At 41.0% G+C, this 20,808-nt stretch overlaps 1 protein-coding gene across 6 annotated transcripts in view; it reads right to left on the reverse strand.

Annotated features, from left to right (window-relative positions):
* Nucleotides 1–5,800: 5,800 nt before the first annotated feature.
* The window catches only part of GIGYF2 (GRB10 interacting GYF protein 2), a 123,589-nt gene continuing 108,581 nt past the window's right edge, over nucleotides 5,801–20,808 (reverse strand). For 3 of the 6 annotated variants that reach the window (XM_036911873.2, XM_036911859.2, XM_057503420.1), the window contains exons 23-29: nucleotides 19,919–20,041; nucleotides 17,084–17,320; nucleotides 16,798–17,006; nucleotides 15,527–15,681; nucleotides 13,816–13,982; nucleotides 11,589–11,736; nucleotides 5,801–7,617 (exon numbers count right to left, since the gene is read on the reverse strand). In XM_036911873.2, the coding sequence (XP_036767768.2) occupies nucleotides 7,550–7,617; nucleotides 11,589–11,736; nucleotides 13,816–13,982; nucleotides 15,527–15,681; nucleotides 16,798–17,006; nucleotides 17,084–17,320; nucleotides 19,919–20,041 (1,107 nt within the window). In that variant the 3' untranslated portion in view covers nucleotides 5,801–7,549. Of the gene's footprint in view, nucleotides 7,618–11,588; nucleotides 11,737–13,815; nucleotides 13,983–15,526; nucleotides 15,682–16,797; nucleotides 17,007–17,083; nucleotides 17,321–19,918; nucleotides 20,042–20,808 lie in introns of those variants that run through there. The other 3 variants (XM_036911882.2, XM_036911865.2, XR_005030167.2) reach the window with 2 other exon arrangements.

Below are 20,808 nucleotides of genomic sequence, written 5' to 3' on the forward strand. Positions count from 1 at the left end.
GTGACTAATGAAATAACAGACCTAGGCAACGATCATCGATGAAGATCAGTAAAATTTTTATAATAGGTAAGTCAACGTGGTAGCAACAGGACTAACGAATTCTAACTTAAGTAAAAAGGGACAATTAGACAATCCTGTCTCTGATGTAGCTGATGCGATCCAACAGCAAGTATGCCATACTAAGTCCTTGTGGATGGCGAAGGTTGAATCTGAATTTACACAGGCCTCTAGATCCAATAATTTAGAGAAAACATGGAGGAAATTAAATTATGTCAATTTCATAAGGATGCTCCCTGCTAAATCCACAATGTGGATGTTCTAAGGATAAATGATCCATGTTTTTCAACTTTTTTGGGGGCAGGGGGAACTGATAAGACCAAGAGAGACTTAAACTTATCAACCTAATGCAGTCCATGAACCTCACTCATTTTGATTTTGGTTCAAACTTTTGAAAAAAGACACTTTTGAGACATCTGAGAAAATCATCTATAGACTGGGAATTCAGATATTAACACTGTTAATATGATAATGGCATGTAGTTTGTTCTTTTTTAAGGTATCCTTAATCTGTTATCATGCAAACTAAAATATTTATGAGAGACATATCTAAGATCCATTTTAAAATAGCCTAAATGAAAAAGCTGGAATAAAATAAAATTGGTAAAGTGTCCACTGTTGAAACTGGGTTCTATAAGGTAGGAGCTTTGTTACATACACAAGTTGCTGTGACTGTGTCCTCCAAGATTCCTATGTTGAAGCCTAACCCCGAGGAGAGGTGGGACCTTTGGAGGTGATTAGAGTTAGATTAGGTCATGAGGTGGGGACCTCATAATGGGAAAGAAAGGTAATTTTTGAAAGATAAAGAGAGAGACATGAGATCTCTCTAACATGCAAGGACAGAGCAAGGAGACAGCTGTCTGCACATCAGGAAGAGTGTCCTCACTAGACATCAAATCTGCAGTCATCTAGACTATTGTGGGGCTCCCCACATACTTTGAGGACACTAGTCTACTTCTGTGTATTTTGGCAATTTTTCATTAAAAAGAAAAACTGAACTTGGAAAAAAGCTAATTAAAGACAAAAGCTGCAATAACCTCTGGACTATTAGGAACCTAGAATCCTCAAAAATAAAGGTTCAGGTCATGCACCAGCTGAGGCTTGTGTGTAAGCACAGCAGAACGTACTGAATAGGGATCACCTCCCTCTTGGACACCTTAAAATTAGTGCAAAGAAAAAGCCCTCAGGGAGGTAATGTGCAAGGTTCCAAGAGACCCAGTATTAGCACCAGCCTTATTATCCAGTCCTTCTGGTCCAGTGTCTGGACCTCAGCTTGACTGTCAGATGAGGAAGGCAAAAGGAACATGGAGTGGGTAGTAAGAAACTAAGTCACACAAGTATTACCTGTAGCCCTGCAACAAGGTAAAGAACAAAAACTGCAGCAATGTATTTTTTTACTCTTTATTTTATATATATATATATATATACACATATATGTGTGTGTATATATATATATGTGTGTGTGTATATATATACATGTGTATACACACACACACACATATTTGTAGATATGAACCAATTTACATATGCATGTATGTAAAATAATATTTAGTCTTAGATACTAAATGTCCCAGCGAGACTGAATGGAAGTGACGTTAGTACCATCTAGAAATTAATATAATTGCAGGGACCAGTGAATGTGATGGCAGTTTCCCTACAGTCACTGATCTTTCAGTAACCTTACCTTCACATTTTGCTACCAACCCTTCCAAAAACAACTCTTTGTTTCCCCCTGCCCCCGTTTCTTTTGATTGATTATTTAGGGTGGTTTCTGTTTCCCAGCGGGACCCTGACGTGCTTAAGGCTTAATTTTATGCTATCAAAGAAAGTCTGAAAATCGGGTAGTACTCTGCCTCACAGGAGGTCCACCTCGCTTGGGTTTCCACTTGAGTCTGCTTCAGGAAAACTGCAAAGGGTACTTGTCAGGCGTCATCAAGGACCCTCACTGAAACACAAGCAGGGAATCTGCAACCAGCACAGGTGAACAGCATGCTGCCAGGAGATGCAGACTCACACACAGATCACACTACCACACTCAGGAGGCCAGAGCTGAAGGAAGCCTCACAATCAGGCATCCATTTAAAATCACCCGGGGCACTTAAAAATAACTTCCAATGCTGAGTCCCATCCCAAGTTAGAAACTCTGGGACATGGAGCTCAGGGATTGACTTTTGTTTCAAGTTACTCAGATGATTTGGGCCAACCCCTCATCTGACAGGCAAGGAAACTGAGGTCCAGAGACAGGAAGGACTGGTTAATAACATGACTGGTGCTAATATTGGGTCTCCTAGAACCCACACCACATTACCCCCTGAGGACAATTTCTTTACACTAATTTTAAGATGTCCAGGAGGGAAGTGACCCCTACTTAGTATGTCTTACTGCATGTATACATGAGCCCATAAAGTCCTCCTCCCTTGCAAAATGTCCCACAAGTAGTATTTATCAAGCATTTATGTGCAGGGCATGGTACTATGCAATTATATTTTCAGTTATTGATCACAATTACCTGATAGCTCCCACTGCACAGACAGGAAAACAAATACTTGCCCAAAGTAGGTCCAATATTCAAATCTGACAGCTTGACCCCAGGACCCCCATTCACGAAACCAAGCACAGCTTCGCTCCATAGGGTACCTTAAAAAAAAACACCCAAAACCCAGAAACTAGAATTGGAAGGTGCTGGACACAGCAAGGTTGGAAACTGCACTGGGTACCCAGCTCTGCTCAAGAATGCAAACCAGAGCCTGTTTGGAGCCCCCTCATTGGAAAAGACTGAGGCCCTCAGTCACAGGCCAAATTGGGGCAGCCACCAGGATCCTTTCCCATGGTTAATGAGCACAAACCAACTATCCCAAACTTTCCCCATTTCAAAACACTAGACAGAAGAGAATGAGAGACTTCTAAGTGCCAATGCAATAATCCATTCTATTTCTTAGAAACAGAATCCCAGTAGTATTTGGAACAGCAAACCACTCAACAAAATCTCCCAAATTTCCAGTCTTTCTTGCAACTAATTGTAGTTATCTACTTACATTCTGGCCAATGACTTAAGATGTTGGGTAGTGTTCCCAAGAGAGTTCCTTAAAATGGGCTGACTGAGCAGAGAGGAGCACTCCCTTTGCTGTACCCCACTCTTTCCCCCCGCCTAGAATATGGGTATGATGGTTGGTGCTCTAGCAGTCAACCTGAACCATGAGTGACCATGAGGATAGAAGCCATAATCAGGATGGTGAAACAGAACCCAGGTCCCTAAGCCACGATACCAGCCTTGGACTGATGACCTCTGAATTTCACGTGAGAACTATCTTGTTTAAGTCATTGGTATTCTTCTATTATATGAAACTAAACCTAATACTGACCCACTGACCATTTTCAGGACTGTTTCTTATACCAAAGGAGAAACTGAAAGGAAAAAGCAATTTGCTGCCAAGGGACACTAATCTACCACTTCCACATTTGGGGGTAAAAGTAAACAAACTTTAAGAAATGATAGCTCTGCTAAGACCAGCTAGACAGAACTGGGTATTTTGAGTTCCACTCCCCATGATGTCATTATCTTGCCAGCAGTGAAAGGGGAGGCAGTGACAGCTTTTAGGCCAAAGAGCAGCGATTAGGGGAACAGCCCACTTCTCTTGTTTCCTGGAATCTTTGTGCTGTTTCTGCCATATGGTAAACTACACTTATGGTTGCTTCTTTAGCTGCAGAACATTCCCACTGATTAATCCCTGGAGGTAAACTTTCCTATTAAAGGTTTCAGGTTCCCACTCGGGAACTGGCACTACCAAACGCTGTACAGTCTTTCATGCTCAGGGCATCCAACGACATCCCCAAAATGAATATCACCCACCTGGTTGCTTCCAGGCTCCCAGGCTCCCCACAGTCCTGGCAAGCACTGTCACTTCCTCTTCACAAATTGCCTGCACTCAAGCAGGGCCACAGACATCCTCTAGAGTTGGGCTTTTTTCTTTTTGCTCCAAGAACAAAAAGAGGCCACCTTCCATCTGGAATGTGCTCTTGGTTGTAACTTACTCTGCTTAGAATGTGCGTGCCTGCTGCTCTTTTGATGAAGTTCTATTCCCCACACTGGAAGCACAGGAGATAAACAGGTTCATTTTACAACAGCACTCCTGTTTGGAGTAATACACTGACTTTTTATTTTTATTAAAAATGCAGAGGGGCAATTCGTATAAAACAAATTTCAATTTCTTCAACTGAGCGATTTAAAAAAGTGTGGATAAAATTTCACACATACACAATATATATAAAAAATGGTTGCCCTAAAAGAAAAAGTTATTTAAAATAAAGCCATAAGTACCACTACCTATCCTGAACTTAAAAAGAAAAAAATAACCCCTCAACTTAGAACCAATGAAGAGTTAAGTTTCCCTTATATATATGATAAACTCACTTTATGCAGGTATTTTCCCCCAAATGGCAACATCTCCTATCCCACATGCTCTTCTACATGTGATTTCACCATACCATCCATCAGAAGAGCTAGGAGGTCCCATGTTCCCAAACCCCTGAATCTGAGTGGGCTTGGGACTACTCTGACAGAATAAAGTGTCACGTCACAGAAGTGATACTATGTTGACTTCTGAGTTAGGTCAGAAAAGGTGAAGCAACGTCTATAGGTTCTCTAGGGTAAGCCAACTGTCAAGAGAAGCCCACCTATCCTGAAGTTGCCCTGCTGGAAAGGACAAACAGTTCTTCCAGCCATCAACCCGGCTGAGTTCCCAGCCCACACCCAGCTTCAACTGCCTGTCACCTGAGCGAGCCATCCTGGCCAGCCAACCTCATTAACCCTTCCCAAGATCACAGCGTCAGCTGACATCTGACTTCAACCTAAGGAGACACTGCAGAACTGCCCAGCTGAGCTCTAGCCCCACATCCCTCGCAAAGTCACCAACAAAACGAAGGAAGGGGGTGTGCTACCTGTTTGGGGGTAATCTGTTACACGGCAACAGCAACCGGAACACCAACTACCTTGAGGAATGTCTCCATCATCAAACTGAACTGTCTTGCTATCTTGTCTGGGTATGTTTTTTAATTCTCTGAATCAAAGTAACTGGAAACAAACAGTGTACACAGCAAATATTTTAAAACTTAGGAGCAGTTAAGATCACTTGCAAGTAAGTTTACAAAACAGGGTAAAAATCTGGTGGTTGGAATTGAAAGAGTGAGAAAATGAAAATGCGAAATAGAGAGAACTGAGACAGATGGAAACATTCCTAGTAAACAGTAGTTTCTTTCCACTAAGTGGTAAATTCCTCAGGTAGAAGCAAGGCTCCTGGTTAAGCAAATGGAATGTTCCAAGACTGAAATGACTTTGCTCTCCTAAATTTGCCTACCCAACACCCAAACGTTTGTGTTTTATTTATTTTTATTTACCTGAATTAGCACATATCCTTTGGAAGGTGTGGGCCGGCTCTGGAGGGGTACAGTCAAGGCGGTGTGCCTGTGGTATGAGGGTAGGAGATGGTCCACAAGTCATCAGAAAGGGACAGTCAAAGAAGGAAAGACCTTTGGTTAAACTTACCCATGTTTATCTTGACCTCTACATTCTCAAACACAGAGCCAGCCAGTGTTCCATAGCCTGGCAGAGAAAACCACGGATGCCTCCGTGTCTCACATGCTCGTGTTTTGGCGCTTTTCCATGGAGCCGGGAGAACAGTTTAGTACAAAACTCAGCCTCGACAAAGGCGAGTATAGGAGGTGCACTCAGAGAGAATACCACCATGTTTTATTTAAGTTCTTTTTTATTTTCCTCCACACTGGCAAAAGTTCCAAGGGAGCTTAAAGTTTTGTAAACATTTTAACTATCCCTCTTCCCCACCCCCCACTTTTGAATTTACAAAGCAAAGGAGAGCAGGAGTCCCAATTTTTAATGGTTCCCCATCTCCTCATGCTATCTGATCCAAAAACTATATACAAGTTTGTAGCAGTCTCTGTATAGTTACTGTACATGTTTAGGAGGAAGGGAGGCCAGAAGGGATAGGAGAATGGTGATCCAAAAGAATAAAAACAGAAACCAAATAGAATCATCCAAAACCAGACTGCTCTCAGAGCAACTCCAGCCTTCTTCAGGCAGTGACGCCGGAAAGAAAAGGTGCTCCACCAGGAGCCACCCGAACCACAGCAATTTTCACACAGGGATGGTTGGTCCAATGGCTCCAGACCAGAGTGAAATCAGCAATTCCAGGTGATGTTCTGCGGGGGGTTGGTAGAGGCAGGAAGAGTATTTGTCTATAAATAGGGCTTGATACATTTATATCTGAAGTGAAGGGGAATTAGGAGGCCATGACCAGAAGCCAGAACCAGGCTTTTCTCTCCTGTTCTCCCCCATCCCCTCCATCCCACTGCACTCTCCTGTGTAGTGGTTTCCACGGATGAAGATCTTAAAGATGGTCAGGTTTTGTGTGTTCTCTTTTCAGAAAAGGCAAGCAACTTGCCATTCCAGAATCTTTAAACAAAACCTTTTGGGGCCACAGCAAGACACACACGCAATGCTCTGAGGAACCAGATGAAATTCCAGGTTTTATCAGAAGCAAAAGTTTATCCCTACCCAAAATGAAATTATACAGATTCATACATATGGTAAAGATCCTAGCTGCCTCTTAAACGAGACAAATTTTCAGCAAAAAGGCCCAAAACAAACTGGTCCTAGTCCTCTGAAGTAAAAATATTTATGGGAAAAATCAGTTTTTGTAAGAAAGAAAAATTAAGAGCAAGTCCCTCTTCCAGGCCACAGGGTTTCCTTTGTCCAGTCAGGTTGGAGTACGCCAGAGGAGAGGTCAGCTTGCTCGGAAGTCACTAGCTAACCAAGAAAACCATAAATCCTTTCTCCGAAAGGACGCTTAGGAAGAGCAGGTGAGGGGTGTGCAACGTCAAACCAATCCAATCTAAACTCCATCCCACTCAGGGCCTCTTTGATGCAATCCCAAAGTTAGCAGTGGCAATACAATACTCAGACTGAGAGAGTTCTGTCTCTGTAGGACACTCAAGTCACAGTCCATGGGCATTTTGTTGCTGGCCAATGTCTGTTACCATTAACTCTCTTCATGATTGCACCAGTTAGACCCCTTTCCCTTATGGGGGGTTAAAAAGAAAAAAAAAATAGAAGGAAAAAAGTAACAAGAGAAAACAAATTGCTATTGGCACATCCCAACACACTTTCTGGGAGACAGCAGATGAAATCACAGCACAGTAAACATGTGCTGCCCAAAATGAGCCTTGTTGGGAAGTAATCCCCTCTGCCACCCCTGAGACACTGGGTCTGGTTCACTTAGCTATAGTCTGAGATGGTCACCAACAAAAACGGTTTAAAGAATCTTGGACACAAAGGGCTATAAGAAAAAGCCTGAGATGATCGGTTCTGTGATTTGTTGCAGTGATAAAGAGTAAATGGTGAGTAAGTGTTGTGTCCAAAGGTGGAGAAGCCATGGTCAGCAGAGAGGAGAGGGAAGGCCAGTCAGTCCACTGGCAGGTGCTCAGTAGTCATCCAAAGTTTCGATTTCACCCATATTGAGTCGCTCCGATGAAGCATTGACTGAAAACCCTGCAGGAAAAAATTGGTAATGAACAACCACACCCAGATAACCACGTGGCTCAAATTCCAGGCAGTAGGCTGCCAGAGAAGTCTTGTTTTTTAAGCATACTGTATGGACACTAAAGGGAGGGAGAAGAACAAAAATAAAGGTCAGAGCAGTGACTTTCTGCCCTTCCAATGGGAGATAGTTTTTGTTTTATTTCTTAGGGTTCTGGTATGATTAGAAGAGGGGGAAAAAAACAAAAAAACAAAACCCAGCATCACTGCTTTAAAAGAATTGCAAATCACTGCCTTAGAGAATCCTGAAAGAACCTGGTGTATAAGTGTGAAAAGTTAAGACCAGGCCACACTGGCTTGGGGGAAAGTTCATTCAGGAGGCACTTTCAAAGAAATGGGGCAGCAGGACAGCAGGAATCACACACACCAAGTCATTTGTTACTACGTGACCATACTATTGTGAAATTTCCCTGCACTACTGGGAATATACTCTTTCCTCCCATTGGTACAGAAACTTTCTGGCCACAGCTTTTGCTGTGCCTGGGCTCGAGACTTCAGGGAAGGCCCACTACCAATCTTCAGAGCCCTGAGACGTTCTCTCTGGGATGTGACAGACCACGCCAAAGGAGTCAAGGTTAAAGTACTTTATTCAACTCAATCTACTGTCAGGAGTCTTGCCAAGGGAATGACCTCAGTTAGCAGTGTTAACTAAAATGGAACCTGGTTTAGACAAAGCAGTTTTAGCACAGCAATTAAAGCAACAAGCAGTACTCACAACTACTCCTGGCACCTGAAAACCTAAAGCCATCAGTCGCATATCTGTAATTTTTCAATAAACTCCATAATCAGAAAGTATTATTAACAGGGCCTTTTTGGAATGAGTGACTCTCACAGGCTTTCAGTTCATCCACCCTAAATGAAATCTCAAACTGTTTTAGCTGCTATTTAAATTTCAAAAAGTCAACAGGCAATGCTCTCCAGTCTGAAAGCAGTTCTGTTAATATTTGAGTTTTCTGCTCCCTCCCTCCTTTTTGTTCTTTAATAGTCAACTTTTCAAACAAATACACACTTTAAATGTACCAATAATAAACAAATAATGCCTTCCATAATAAAAATAACTTAATTATGTTGTGTTCTTGCTCAAAAATACCATGCTTGGAAAACATAGACACAACGACTTATTAACCAAGGAAGCTGCGGTACAAGCTGCTCACAGGGCCTAACGCTGGGAGAGGCTGAGACTCCAGACCCCAACCCGAGCTCCATCCATCAACTGTTCCTAGAACCCTCAAGACTTTTTTACCTTGAAATGACAAAAAGTTTAGTGTTCGTGTATTTGAAAATAACAGTTCAATTAGGTAAGTATAAAACCTAAAGACTCAATAGTCTATGAAAGTTTGACTTCAACATATCCCAAGCACAGATGTAATGTGATAAAACCAGTGATGAGCTACCTGCACTAAATGTGGAAAACAAAAACACAAACTAATTTTTTAATCATGAAAAGTCAGGAAGGGAGAAGAGACCTACATCTCCCGCTCCAACACAAACAAAGTTAATAATTCACCTCCATTACATGTTTATTACTGGGCCAAACATGGTGCCATTTACCTGTCATACCAGTAAGGTAGGCACTTCTCCCCATTTGACAGAAGGGAAAGCTCTGGGATACCATGAAACCCAAGGCAATATAAAGATTTAGGCCCAATATGCCTGGCTCTAAAGACTACGTAGCAGCAGAACAACATACCATCTCCCCTCGCATGATTTCTTTTAAGGTTTGAGAGACTGTTCTATAAGGAAAGCATGACTGGGGAAAACGGTCTTGTGTGTATTTATCATATCCAAGCACAGGATGCTGGTTCACAATGGTACCTGGTAGCTCTAAAAACTAGACAAAGACACAGAGTACAATGGAAGGGACTGTCATTAAAATGAGGCTGGGCCCCTCTGTTTTTTTTTTTAATAGAAGCAAAGTTCTCTTTTGATCAATGACTACTTTTTCAATGGAGACTTTTGCATCAAATTAGAGCCTGTTTTCTCATTCTGTGCCTGGGTAACTGTGACTAATGGACATTTAGTAATTTTTCTGAATCTATTAATCAATAAGGTATATGTATCAATTAAAAAATAATAATAGATGGAAATGAGTAGGTAAGGGGTAAAAATTAATAATTATAAGAATACCAGAGGGAGGTTTAGTTGAGCAGAAATTTTCACGAAAAGGTCCAAGGAAGAGCCCACCAAAGTGAGTTTCCTCAGTACTCTGTTGAACAGTTTAACTTCCCTTATATATGGGGAAGTCATTAATTTTTTCTTCCCCCAAAGGCATACAGGTTCCTTAAAACTCTATGCCTAGAATGACCTCTCAATCCCCTGAAGTGGGATTTCAAGTCTTTTCTGCCTTGGGTCTGTAAGATGAGAGGGGGCAAATGAAATATAGAGCTCTAATTTCATTTCCAAGGAATCTTTTCCCTGACAGCCTGCCCCACAAATGCTCTAAGCCAAACAGTAAGGGATTCTTAGCTAGAACCCTCTTAACCCATCAGAATTAAGAGACACTTTTAAATTTATATTCACCTGTTTTTGCCAAAACTATGTAACATTTTGGACTGCTCCATCCATCCTTAACATAAACTTTTGAAACAGAGAAGATCTCTGCTCCCAAAGCCAAGTTTCAGGCACCAGTTCCAAAGGGCAATCCTCAATGTTAGTTTTTTGTTACTGACCTTCTGTTTTCTCCAGGGCAGGAAACCTCTGAAGGGAAGTATGAATGCTACCAGGGGCAGAGTACATCGACAATCTACCTCTTGTTTTGTAGCTATCAGCTCTTCCATGCAGGCACCTCCATTTGGTGTCTCATACTCATTTCACATCGAACCCACCCAACACAAACACTCTATTATGTACCCACACGCCTGATCCATTTTCCAGTGCTCATCATTTTAACATATGGCAACACTACGCATCCTGCTGCTTTAACCTTTCCATTCTTCCTGTCCAGCCAATTCTATCCCAGAACTTCTGAAATACATCTAACTCCTCTCCATCTCCACTGTCAAAACCCTATTCCAGGTTAGCAGCATCTTTCTGGTCTATACTGTAGCCTCCTAACCAGTAAGCCTCCTGCCTGGGTCAATGTTGCAAGCTACCATTTTTGCCACTGTAATCTTCTATTCCAGACAGCATGATTTATAATAGCCAATTTTACATTCATAAATAGAGAATAACTTTAATTTTATCATTGTCTATGAAGTTGTTAGGCCAATTTAAGAAACACAGGCAACCCATCACATTTGCCCAGCATGTCTGTTATTAAAGAAACACCATTCCCCTCCCTTCCTGTCAATCTTTCAAAGCCCTATCCAGTGAAGACACTGGCTCTCAGTGCCGGACAAGAAAAGCTGTGGATAAAAGAGTGGAAAGGTAAAAGGCCTGCTCTGAAATCCTAGCCCCACTGCTGAACAGCTATGTGACTTTGGGAAATGCTGTAAATCCTCTGGGCCTTAGTTTATTCATTGGTTTAAACTAGAACATCACTTCATAATGCAAAGTAACTCTGAGAATCATAAGATATATAGAGATAAATAACAAATATTGGCTTTTTTCTTTGAACACCTGATTGGATTTATGGCCTACTTTTACATAAACCAGCACGTTTTTAAACAACTTTTAATGTTCTCCACTAGTATTATTTTCCAACTAAGACCTTTTAGGGAAATTCATATTAAATATAAGACAAGGCTCTAATGTTCCACATAATATGTTATTGCTTTTCTTACTCCCTGGAGCACATGAGGTACAGCTTTCACACTGCTGTGCCTAGTAAAAACTGACTACTTATTTTGAACTGGCTAAAAGACATTAATTTTGTGTAAGAAATATTCCCTTTCACGAAAAACATTCTGCCATGGTTCTCACATATAACTGCTATAACCTGCATGACCCCAACACCCAGATGAGTACCTGAGGCCGCTGCTCACCTAATAAACTGGGATCTGCTCGGACCATCTTCTGCTTTTTCTTCTTCTTGCCACTTTGTACAGACTCAAAATTGGATTGTTGGTTGTTGCTTTGATTGGTCTGAAATACTGAATGGAGTGCACTGTGGTTCATTCCCCACACAGAGTCCTGTGGAACAAGATGGCACAACTGAGGTCACACAGAGGATACAGACTTGGCCCACCCTAAGAAAATGGTTAATCTGCCCTCACCTTATCATGTACGAGTTTAAAAACAAAAGCCTATTGTGGATTCTGATAATAATGAATCCCAGACCAAGCCACTGAACCATGCTTTTCCTTCACTTAGATTCAGACATCCCGTTGAAGCTCTCTGCCTCTACAAGGCCTGTCCTGGTTACCTCCAGGTGTCCACCCTGCTATAACAGCACAGCTGTCAAAACCTCTCTTGTATGCATGGAGTCTACCATCCACTAGGAAATTAAACACATAGCAAATAATCACAAATAGACTTCTGTACTCTGGCAATTTACACTCCTCACCTACTTAAAGCATAACATTCCTTGGTCTCTGGGCCCCAAAACAGAGAGGACAGACTACAGACAAGCTGGCAGCATGTTACCAAATGAAGCTGATGTTATGTACATTATTCTTATTGGCAATCCCAGATGAGATCTGGTCCCCAAATATTATCCATATATTTTCTACCAACTGGTTAAACTATGAAACAGTCTACCAGCCTTTCACACTTATTAGAACAATTCATTTTAATTTGGGATTGGTTCAATGAACTAAAGGTACTGGTAGTGCTAAGTGGCAGGAGGTTGGTGGGCTATGGTGAAAGCACTGAGCAAGGACAAGCCTGGCTCTGTGTGTGTGCATGTGCATGTGCGTGTTCACCTTCTGGTTTCAGCACACAGAGGCGGCCATTCACAAACGCAAAGAGCCTTCTGTATTGCTGTATGACTTCTCTTGATTTAAAATACTACTAGTGCTGTTTGTGTTTACAACTTTCACTTACCTTGATTCCTGTTAGCTCATCTATCCAAATGAATTTTAAATGCTTTGTACTTCACTGTAGCTTATATATCCCTAGAAGTGACCTCTAACAAACATTATTTCTAGTAGAATTACAGGATTAAAGGATATGAATATACTTAAGCCTGTCCATGATCCTTGCCAATTCATCTTTCAGAAAACTTGTACAACCCTTCCTCATTATTCACTGATTCCATATTTGCAAGTCTGCCTACTAACTGTTAATTTATTTGTAACCCCAAAATCAATATTTGGAGTGCTTTTCTGTGGCCATTCTGGACATACACATGCATACAGCAGTGAAAAATTTGAGTTGCCCAAATAACATGTTCCCAGCTGAGACAGAGTAGGGCAAAACTCTGCCTTCTAGTCTCAGTTCTCATACAGTAGACAAGTATCTTTTTCAAAGTCTATTTACATGTGCTTCATTTTGTGCTTTTTGGTGAATTCATTGTTTAAAATAGCTTCCAAGTGTTAAGTGCTGTCTATTGTCCCTGAACACAAGAAGGCTGTGATGTGCTTTATGGAGAAAATACATGTGTTAGATAAGCTTCATTCAGGCTGAGTGTTAGGGCTGTTGGCCATGAGTTCAATGTTAAGGAATCAATAGTACATTAAATAAGACATCTTTAAACAGAAGCACACATAACACATAGTTACATATTGATCAGCTGATAAAAATTTTGTAACCTGAGGTTCGCAACTAAACTGGCTGATTCCCCAGGAGCAATGGCTCAGTTCGCTAATTCAGTGTTGGTGCCAACTTTATAGAACATCTACCAAAAATCATGAAAACTGACTGTCCCTTTTACATCACCATTAATGATGTATGAAATGGCTGGCATGCTGCAGGACTCTCTGCACTGGGCACAGTGGTTGCTAAGTACCCGAGATTTGACATGTGTAGGTTGTGACTATTTAAAACCAAACTTACGGGTCTGCGACAAATTGGAATTTACAGTCTGACTGAGGCACGTATATGAACCAAGAAAAATAGGGCTGGTGTGTCTAACAGAACGAATGGTTATATTTGCTACTTTGAAAATTTACAAAGGTCTCTCTGGACGTGAAATTTGAAAATAACAAGTCTACCAGCATTGGTCATTTGGTGTACAAAAATGATACCTTTGTTTTAACTTTTTCCCTAGTTTCTCAGCATTTCATGTTACTGACTCGCTCCTGGGGCACCGCACTCACTGCCACCTCATACCTGCTGTTGGGGCTGCTGCCGCTGGCTGGCTTTCTGTTTGGCTCGGCGCTCGAGGAACTGCTTGGCAAACTCCTTGGCCTCAGACGTATCTCCTAAATAAGCCCTAATATAGTCATGGACCTCGTAAGGAGATTCCACTTCTTTCAGGAAAGAAACAAATGTGGGAACTACAACATGAGAGGAGAAAAGACATAAAGAATAATAATGAAATATCACATACAAAAATCTGTTTGTTTTTATCATATCTAATATAGACATTAATGATGGCAACTTGAAAGGTATGCAGTTCTTATGTTAAATGTTCTTTAATATACTCTATAGAAATGAAAACAACAACAAATGATCCACTATTTGCAATGGCCAAAATTATCTAAAATAACAGAGAGTCAAACAAAGACATATATCATGCATGTTTTAGTTTCACTAAATGTTATGTTGGTAAAAACTAAAGGTTATGTTGATTGAAGCAACTGCTTGCTTAAGACTGAAGTCATTTGGGGATTCATTCTTTCTTTCCTTAAATTCAATCAATATTCACTAAGTGCTGTGATGTGTGCCAGACACCACAATAGATACTAAAGATACAGCTATACTCCTTGAACTTTCACTTCACCGAGATATTGTATGTTTAGAGAGAAATCAAATGGAACATGCAAGCAGTGCAGTGAGGGAGAAAAAGCACAAGTACCAGTTAGACAGACGTGGGTTTAAAACTTGACTCTGAAATTTCTGTGTGACCTTGATGAGTTACTTAACCATTCTGAGCCTCTGTTTCCTAATTTATAAAATGCAGATAACAACACCTGCAGCATTGTAAAGGTATCTTATAAAATTAAATAACTGGGGTAACATACGTATGTTAACTGCTAGAAAGTGCCTAGCATATGGCAGTTGCTTAATGGATGGTAGTCATAACTATTATTTACTACTGTTTTCTCTGGCTCTTTCAGAGCATTAGATATTGTTACAATACTGCAAAGGAGTCCTTTGATTACTTTACTGCTGTTTTTTTAAAGACACTTGGTTTTAGATAAGACATCATCAGGGGTGGACTACTTCAACTCAGCCTCTCAGTTATGGGAATAACTGCCATACCAAGCTGACTGGTCAAATTTCAAACATTTGGGGTTGGAGAAGGTACTCATTCATCTAAGGCAGGTAATTTTCTTTGTGAACAGCTAACAATTAGCAAGTTTTTCGTCAGATTTTTGCACTGAAACCTTTTCACTTCCACACATTGGTCCTAATTTTATCCTACACAAAGTCTAAGTCTACTTGTTCCATCACAAGAATCCCCCCGACCCCAAAAGTAGGAAGGGAAAGATCTCACATCACCTCCACCTCTCTTGCTCAGGTTGACCCTTGTCCCCACCATGACAGTTACCTTCCTTTGGACTTGGTCCAGCTGGCAATGTCCCCATAAAATGAGCAGTATGGAGTATGACCTCCTCTGTCCTGTACATCACAAAGCAGACTGACACAGCACTTCCTTTTTGGCGAGCGCTGATAACCTATCTGAGACAGTATTACAGGACTTGGCTCACAAGTAACCCTATACTACCACTGAAGAGTCCAGTTCTTACGGCAAGTGCAGGACTTGCCCTCCCCTAGACTTCACTTCCTGAGTTTAGCCCATCACTCTAACTGGCCATCCTCTTTGTGGATCCTACTCTGCCATTCCACATGCTGGGTTTCCCTCCCCAATTCTTACCATCCAAGTTATTTGCCGTATTAAGGGCATGAAGCATCTGTTCACACCATTGGGTAAATCCATCTTGGGCTTTATTTACTCCCTGAAAGAGCTTCAGCAACTTTTCTTCTTCTTCTACTTTCTTATTCTGCCGGTTAGACACACCTACAGATTTACTAAAGCAAAACAATAGCGCGATATTATATTCCCAGAACTGTTACTATGATTATACCACAACACCATAAATAGATAATGTCTCAGCAACACTGGAGGCTGTCCAGTACTCCAATGCTTGGTTCCAAAAAAGAAAAGAAAACAAAACACAACTTGAAGTATTTGGATGGGAGGTGGGGAGTTACTCAATGGCCCCTTAAAACCTAGTCTCAGCTAATATATTCCAGTTGTGAATACAGGGCTTCTTTTCAGAGAGATGTTTAAATTCTTGTGTGTCCTTTGGTAACTTTTTAAATTTTGCTAAGCCTCAGTTTCCTCATCTGTAAAGTGGTACTAACATTTCTTTGGGTTACCACAAGGAATAAAGACACTGTATGCAAAGACCTAGAGCATAGTGCCTGGCGAAGATGCCCAATAAACTGAGTTATTTAGTGTCCTGTTCATAATATATCAGGCCCTCAAATGAGAAGGAACAATCTGACAACACTACCATTTATTAAGTAGTTACTATGTGCCAGGCACTTTATTAACTACTTCACTTGTACTCATTTAATCTTTACAACTACACCCATGAAGCTGTTATTATTATCTTCATTTTACAGATGAGGGAACTGAGGCTCGAAGAGGTTCCCACTTGCCAAGGTCACACAACTATTAAGTCGGTAGTGCTGGGATTTGAGTTCATGTATGTAACACTATAAAATCCATGCTCATTCAACACCACTATATACTGAGGAAAGAAAGATGTAGGTGAATTAAATTATCATAAAAATAAGTAGGTTTAAGGTCATTAGACAAGTTTTTATAATACTCATTATAGAATAAGTGGCTTAAAAATATAAATTTAGGAAAAAAATGCTAAGACCTAGAGAATACTTTGAAGAAATGTTCAACAACAAAAATGTATCATTCCTGTTACTTATTAAGTGGCTACCAGGAACTACTGCGCCCAGCAGGAGCCCACAGTGACGATACCGACGTGTTTCGTGAACTACACCTTGGTCACAGATGGAAACAAGTAAAAACTGAGTGACTGCCTTTCCTTGCTCGCCCAGCACCCCACTCCCCACCTGCCTGCCCAGCCCGAGCGGCACAGCTCTGACCATCTGGGGCCCTACCTGAGACTGGCGTTGCTCTTGTTCTTGCTGGCCGAGTTCCGAGGCCCCACCTCCTTCGCCGCATCGTCCCAGAACCCCACGTTGGAGTTTTTTGCATCGGCACTGCTCCAGATGCTGCTGACCAAGTCGGAAGCCCACTGGCTGGGGGGGCCAGTGCTTACGGAGCCCCAGACAGAGTTCCCGATGCCGGCATGCAGGCCGGAGTGCTGCTGGGGAGACAGACACGGCCCCACCGTAAGGCGGGGCCTGTGGGCGGGGGCGCGCGGCCAGGGGTGGGGGCACCCACCGTAGGCGTCCGGCCCCTGCTCGCCTGCTGCTGCTGCTGCTGCTGCTGTTGCTGCTGCTGCTGTTGCATCTGCCGAGCCTCCTCCTGCTGGATCTCCAGGAGGGACTTGGCCGAGCCGGCCGGCTTGCCCACATTGCCCCAACCCGCCAGCTTCTGCTGCTGCTGCTGCTGTTGCTGCTGCTGCTGCTGTTGCTGCTGCTGGAGCGCCTTCATCAGCTCCCTCTGCTGGCGCCTCTGCTGTTACACAAATGGGAGCCGGCTCAGAGCCCGGGCTTAAAGTCACAGTCACAAGGGCCCGGGACGCTAAATGGATGCACGCACACAGTAGCTATAAAAATTAAACACTCCTTTGCTGCAAATAAAGATGTAAAGTGCCAGAGATCCTAAGAGGAGAATAAGATCAGATGCAGAATTTCTTTTTAAAAATGAAGTAGGGCTCTTGGGTAAGCAAAGAAATGAAATATGTATGTTTACTTCCTAAAGCCCTATCAAAGTAACAGCAAAAAAGGTATTCTAATAAAGCATAAACCCATAAGAACAAAGAGAAAAGAATAAATTTTAAAACCTGGAAAGCGGACAAATAATGATAGTCAATGTAGTAGGCCCAGGAAGCTGAAGCAGGCCAACTAATACAGAAATGTCAGGAACTAGAGGTGTGGTATCTCCCACAGAGGAAGACTGGCTGAAGTCTAAAAAATAGCAGCAAGAACCCAGGCTGCCCCCGCAAACCTGATGTAGTTGAGCAACTCTCTCTTTCTCTCCCCAGCAGAAAACTTAAAACTTTCCTCTTTAGAGAGTCTGAGTTAGATTGGCATATTATTCTGAGGTGAAACTAAGCTAGCCCAAGAGAATACACCTGTAGATACCAACAGATGGGGGACTCCCACAGCAGAACAGCCCAGCCAGAGACAATTAAAGCAGGGCCCACCAAGATTTTATATATACCAGAACCTCCGATCAGCTTTTTAGTGCCTTATTCCTAAACATAAACAAATAGGCCAAGATCAAACATTTGACCTAAGCTTCTAAGATGAAAGCCAAAAATAAAATTAAACAAGCAAACAAAAAAACCAAAATTCAGTGGAAAACAGAAATAAGGCAGGGAAAATAGGATTGAGCTTTTAAAAAAAGCTGTCAGTCAGTAAGTAATATTCTTAGATAAGATGGTATATTCAATGAAATAAGAAGAAGAGGCTATATAAAGAGAACAAAATAAGGACTCGAGTAATTTAAAGTAAGATAGCATACATGAATGAAAAGCTCAATAGAAGACCTGGAAAACAAGACTGAGGAAATACCCCCATCAAAAGAGACAGAAAGATAAGGGAAAACATAGAATATGTAAGAAATTCAGACAGTCCAGGAGGGCAATTATCAAATTACTATGCAAATTACAAGAATTCAAGAAAAAACAGAACAAAAGCATCCAGATTTGAACAGGTTAGGGGGTTTTGGAAAGGATACCTCCAGGGAAGTAATAAAATAAAATTATCATTGACTTCCCCTATGTAAGAAACACCTATAGAGTGGCATTTTATACCTTTTGAAGAGTATAGGAAGACTTAATGGTTCAAAGGAAATTGAACAAATGAAAATACAAGTGAGGCAACCATTAGCTTCTGAGAGACAAAAAGATGAGCAAGACAAGACCTGTGACTCCAACACTGATGCAAACTATTATATTTTTTTATTTAGCACAGACCAAAATTATTGGAACAATTTCTAGCCTTGATAGAAGATGGACTTGCTCTACACCAAGTTGTTCATGAGTTTTTACAAAGAGCAATGATTTCAGGGAAAATTCACTTTTTTTTTAAGAGTATGGGAAATCATTTTTAAAGTAAAGAAATATTTCAACCTTTTGGATGAGGTCAAGAATACAACATGGTGAATATGTATAGACAACTCCACTTCTCTTGGTGTACCCATGGCTTTCAGTGAACCACACCACCCAGATCTAAAAATGACAACTGTCATTCTCGAACAAATTGACTGCTCTGCCTCAAACTGCATTCACACGTAGCACCTTCTTCAAGTCTCTGGCTACCTCATGCCACCTTTTCAAAGAGGCCTTCCCAGACTGCATGACCTATAACTAGACAATCAACTACTACCACCACCAACTTTTGTTGTCCATTTCCTCTCAACTAGAAGGTAAACTTTATGAAAGTAAGAGAATTTTGTCTATTTTAGACTCAGCTATATGCCCAGACTATACCCCAACTGAGTAGTACTTAGCAGGTGTATGATGGATGAGTGAATCAGTGAATGAATGAATGTGGCACTGAATGGCATGCTGAACCAAACCACTTTAACCTACTCATTTTCTCTTCTGTCAAGAAACTCTATTCTTCCTCTCCCTACCCGCCTTATTTCACTCTTTCACATCCTTCCTAACCTAATGACAAACTATAGGATATAGACTTACAAGCAGAGACTTTTAATTTCTATCACATTCAAAGTTTTTCTAGGCTAGTCAGAAGACTCAATATCCTTAGAGAAAAATGATTCTGTATTATAAAAATCAAATTTACAGAAAGGTATCTCCATAAAACTCACAATTCTAAAAAACCCAAGTTCTTTTATTTATGAGCTATTTTCTTAATATTTAAGGTAAATGCATATTTATGTTACCCAATCTTATTGTTATTCCTATCAGATCCCTTCATATTTGCTAGAGTGACCAAATTATAGGCTAAAGAGTTTAATAATGAACATCGAATTCGAACAGCAGTTCTGACAATAATAATTATCCTTACTAACCATTAACCCATAATGCACACTAGCTATTCTGGAACATGGTTTGACTAGACTAGCTTGACTTTTAAAACTTACCTCTTCTCGAAGCTGCCGTTCCCGTTCCTCTTCTAGTTTCTGGATTTCAGCCAATGACAGTGTTGCCTGGGACTGACATGCCGTTGTACTGGACTGCTGGCCCCACGTTGAAGAAGAGGGAAGCTAACAAAAAAAAAAAAAAATGAAGGCAGAGGAGTTGATGAGGAAATGTACACAGAGACAAGGAGGCACTGATGCATTATATGTGGAGCCAGATGTTCATGTCTCCTCCACCTCCACTCACAACATCTAACTCAGCCCTCCTTCCGCAATTCTTTACATACTGTTTGCTCGTCAGTCAGCTTCTTTTACTTAATGTTTCTCTCACTACTACAAACCTAAGATTATTTTTAAACATTTAAAAATACATGCAATATACTTTTATTTGATCTACCATTTTGGGATTACAAATTTGTTACATCTGGCATTAGCATACATACGCAGCAATACACAGAGAGAGACAAGAGTAAACCAAAGAATCAATAAATTTTTAACCTAAAGACGCAATAAAGGACATGACATGCTACTTTCCAGTGAAAGGGCTAAGGACAATTTCTAAAGGGAAAGGGGGGTGGGCACCTAATGGAAGATACCAGCACACCTGTAAGTCTTTTATGAAAGGGAGTTACTGTTACCCAGGCTATCACTTCTAGTCATAAGCACGAAGCTGTTTATCAGTAATTCTATTTTTTCCTATCCCTTAAAATTACTGACTAAAATTAAGTGTAAATATCTGTATTCTGAATACTTTAATATTCTCAAAAGCCTGATTATTCTAAGGGAATCCCTGGTCTTCTAGGCCAGAAAAAGATACACTCTAATTTTAAGACACACTATCTTTTAAAAACCAATAAACAAAAACAACAAAAAGCAAACCTAAAATGTGTTTA

This window comes from Manis pentadactyla, chromosome 6, assembly GCF_030020395.1.
Source record: "Manis pentadactyla isolate mManPen7 chromosome 6, mManPen7.hap1, whole genome shotgun sequence".
NCBI lineage: Eukaryota > Metazoa > Chordata > Mammalia > Pholidota > Manidae > Manis > Manis pentadactyla.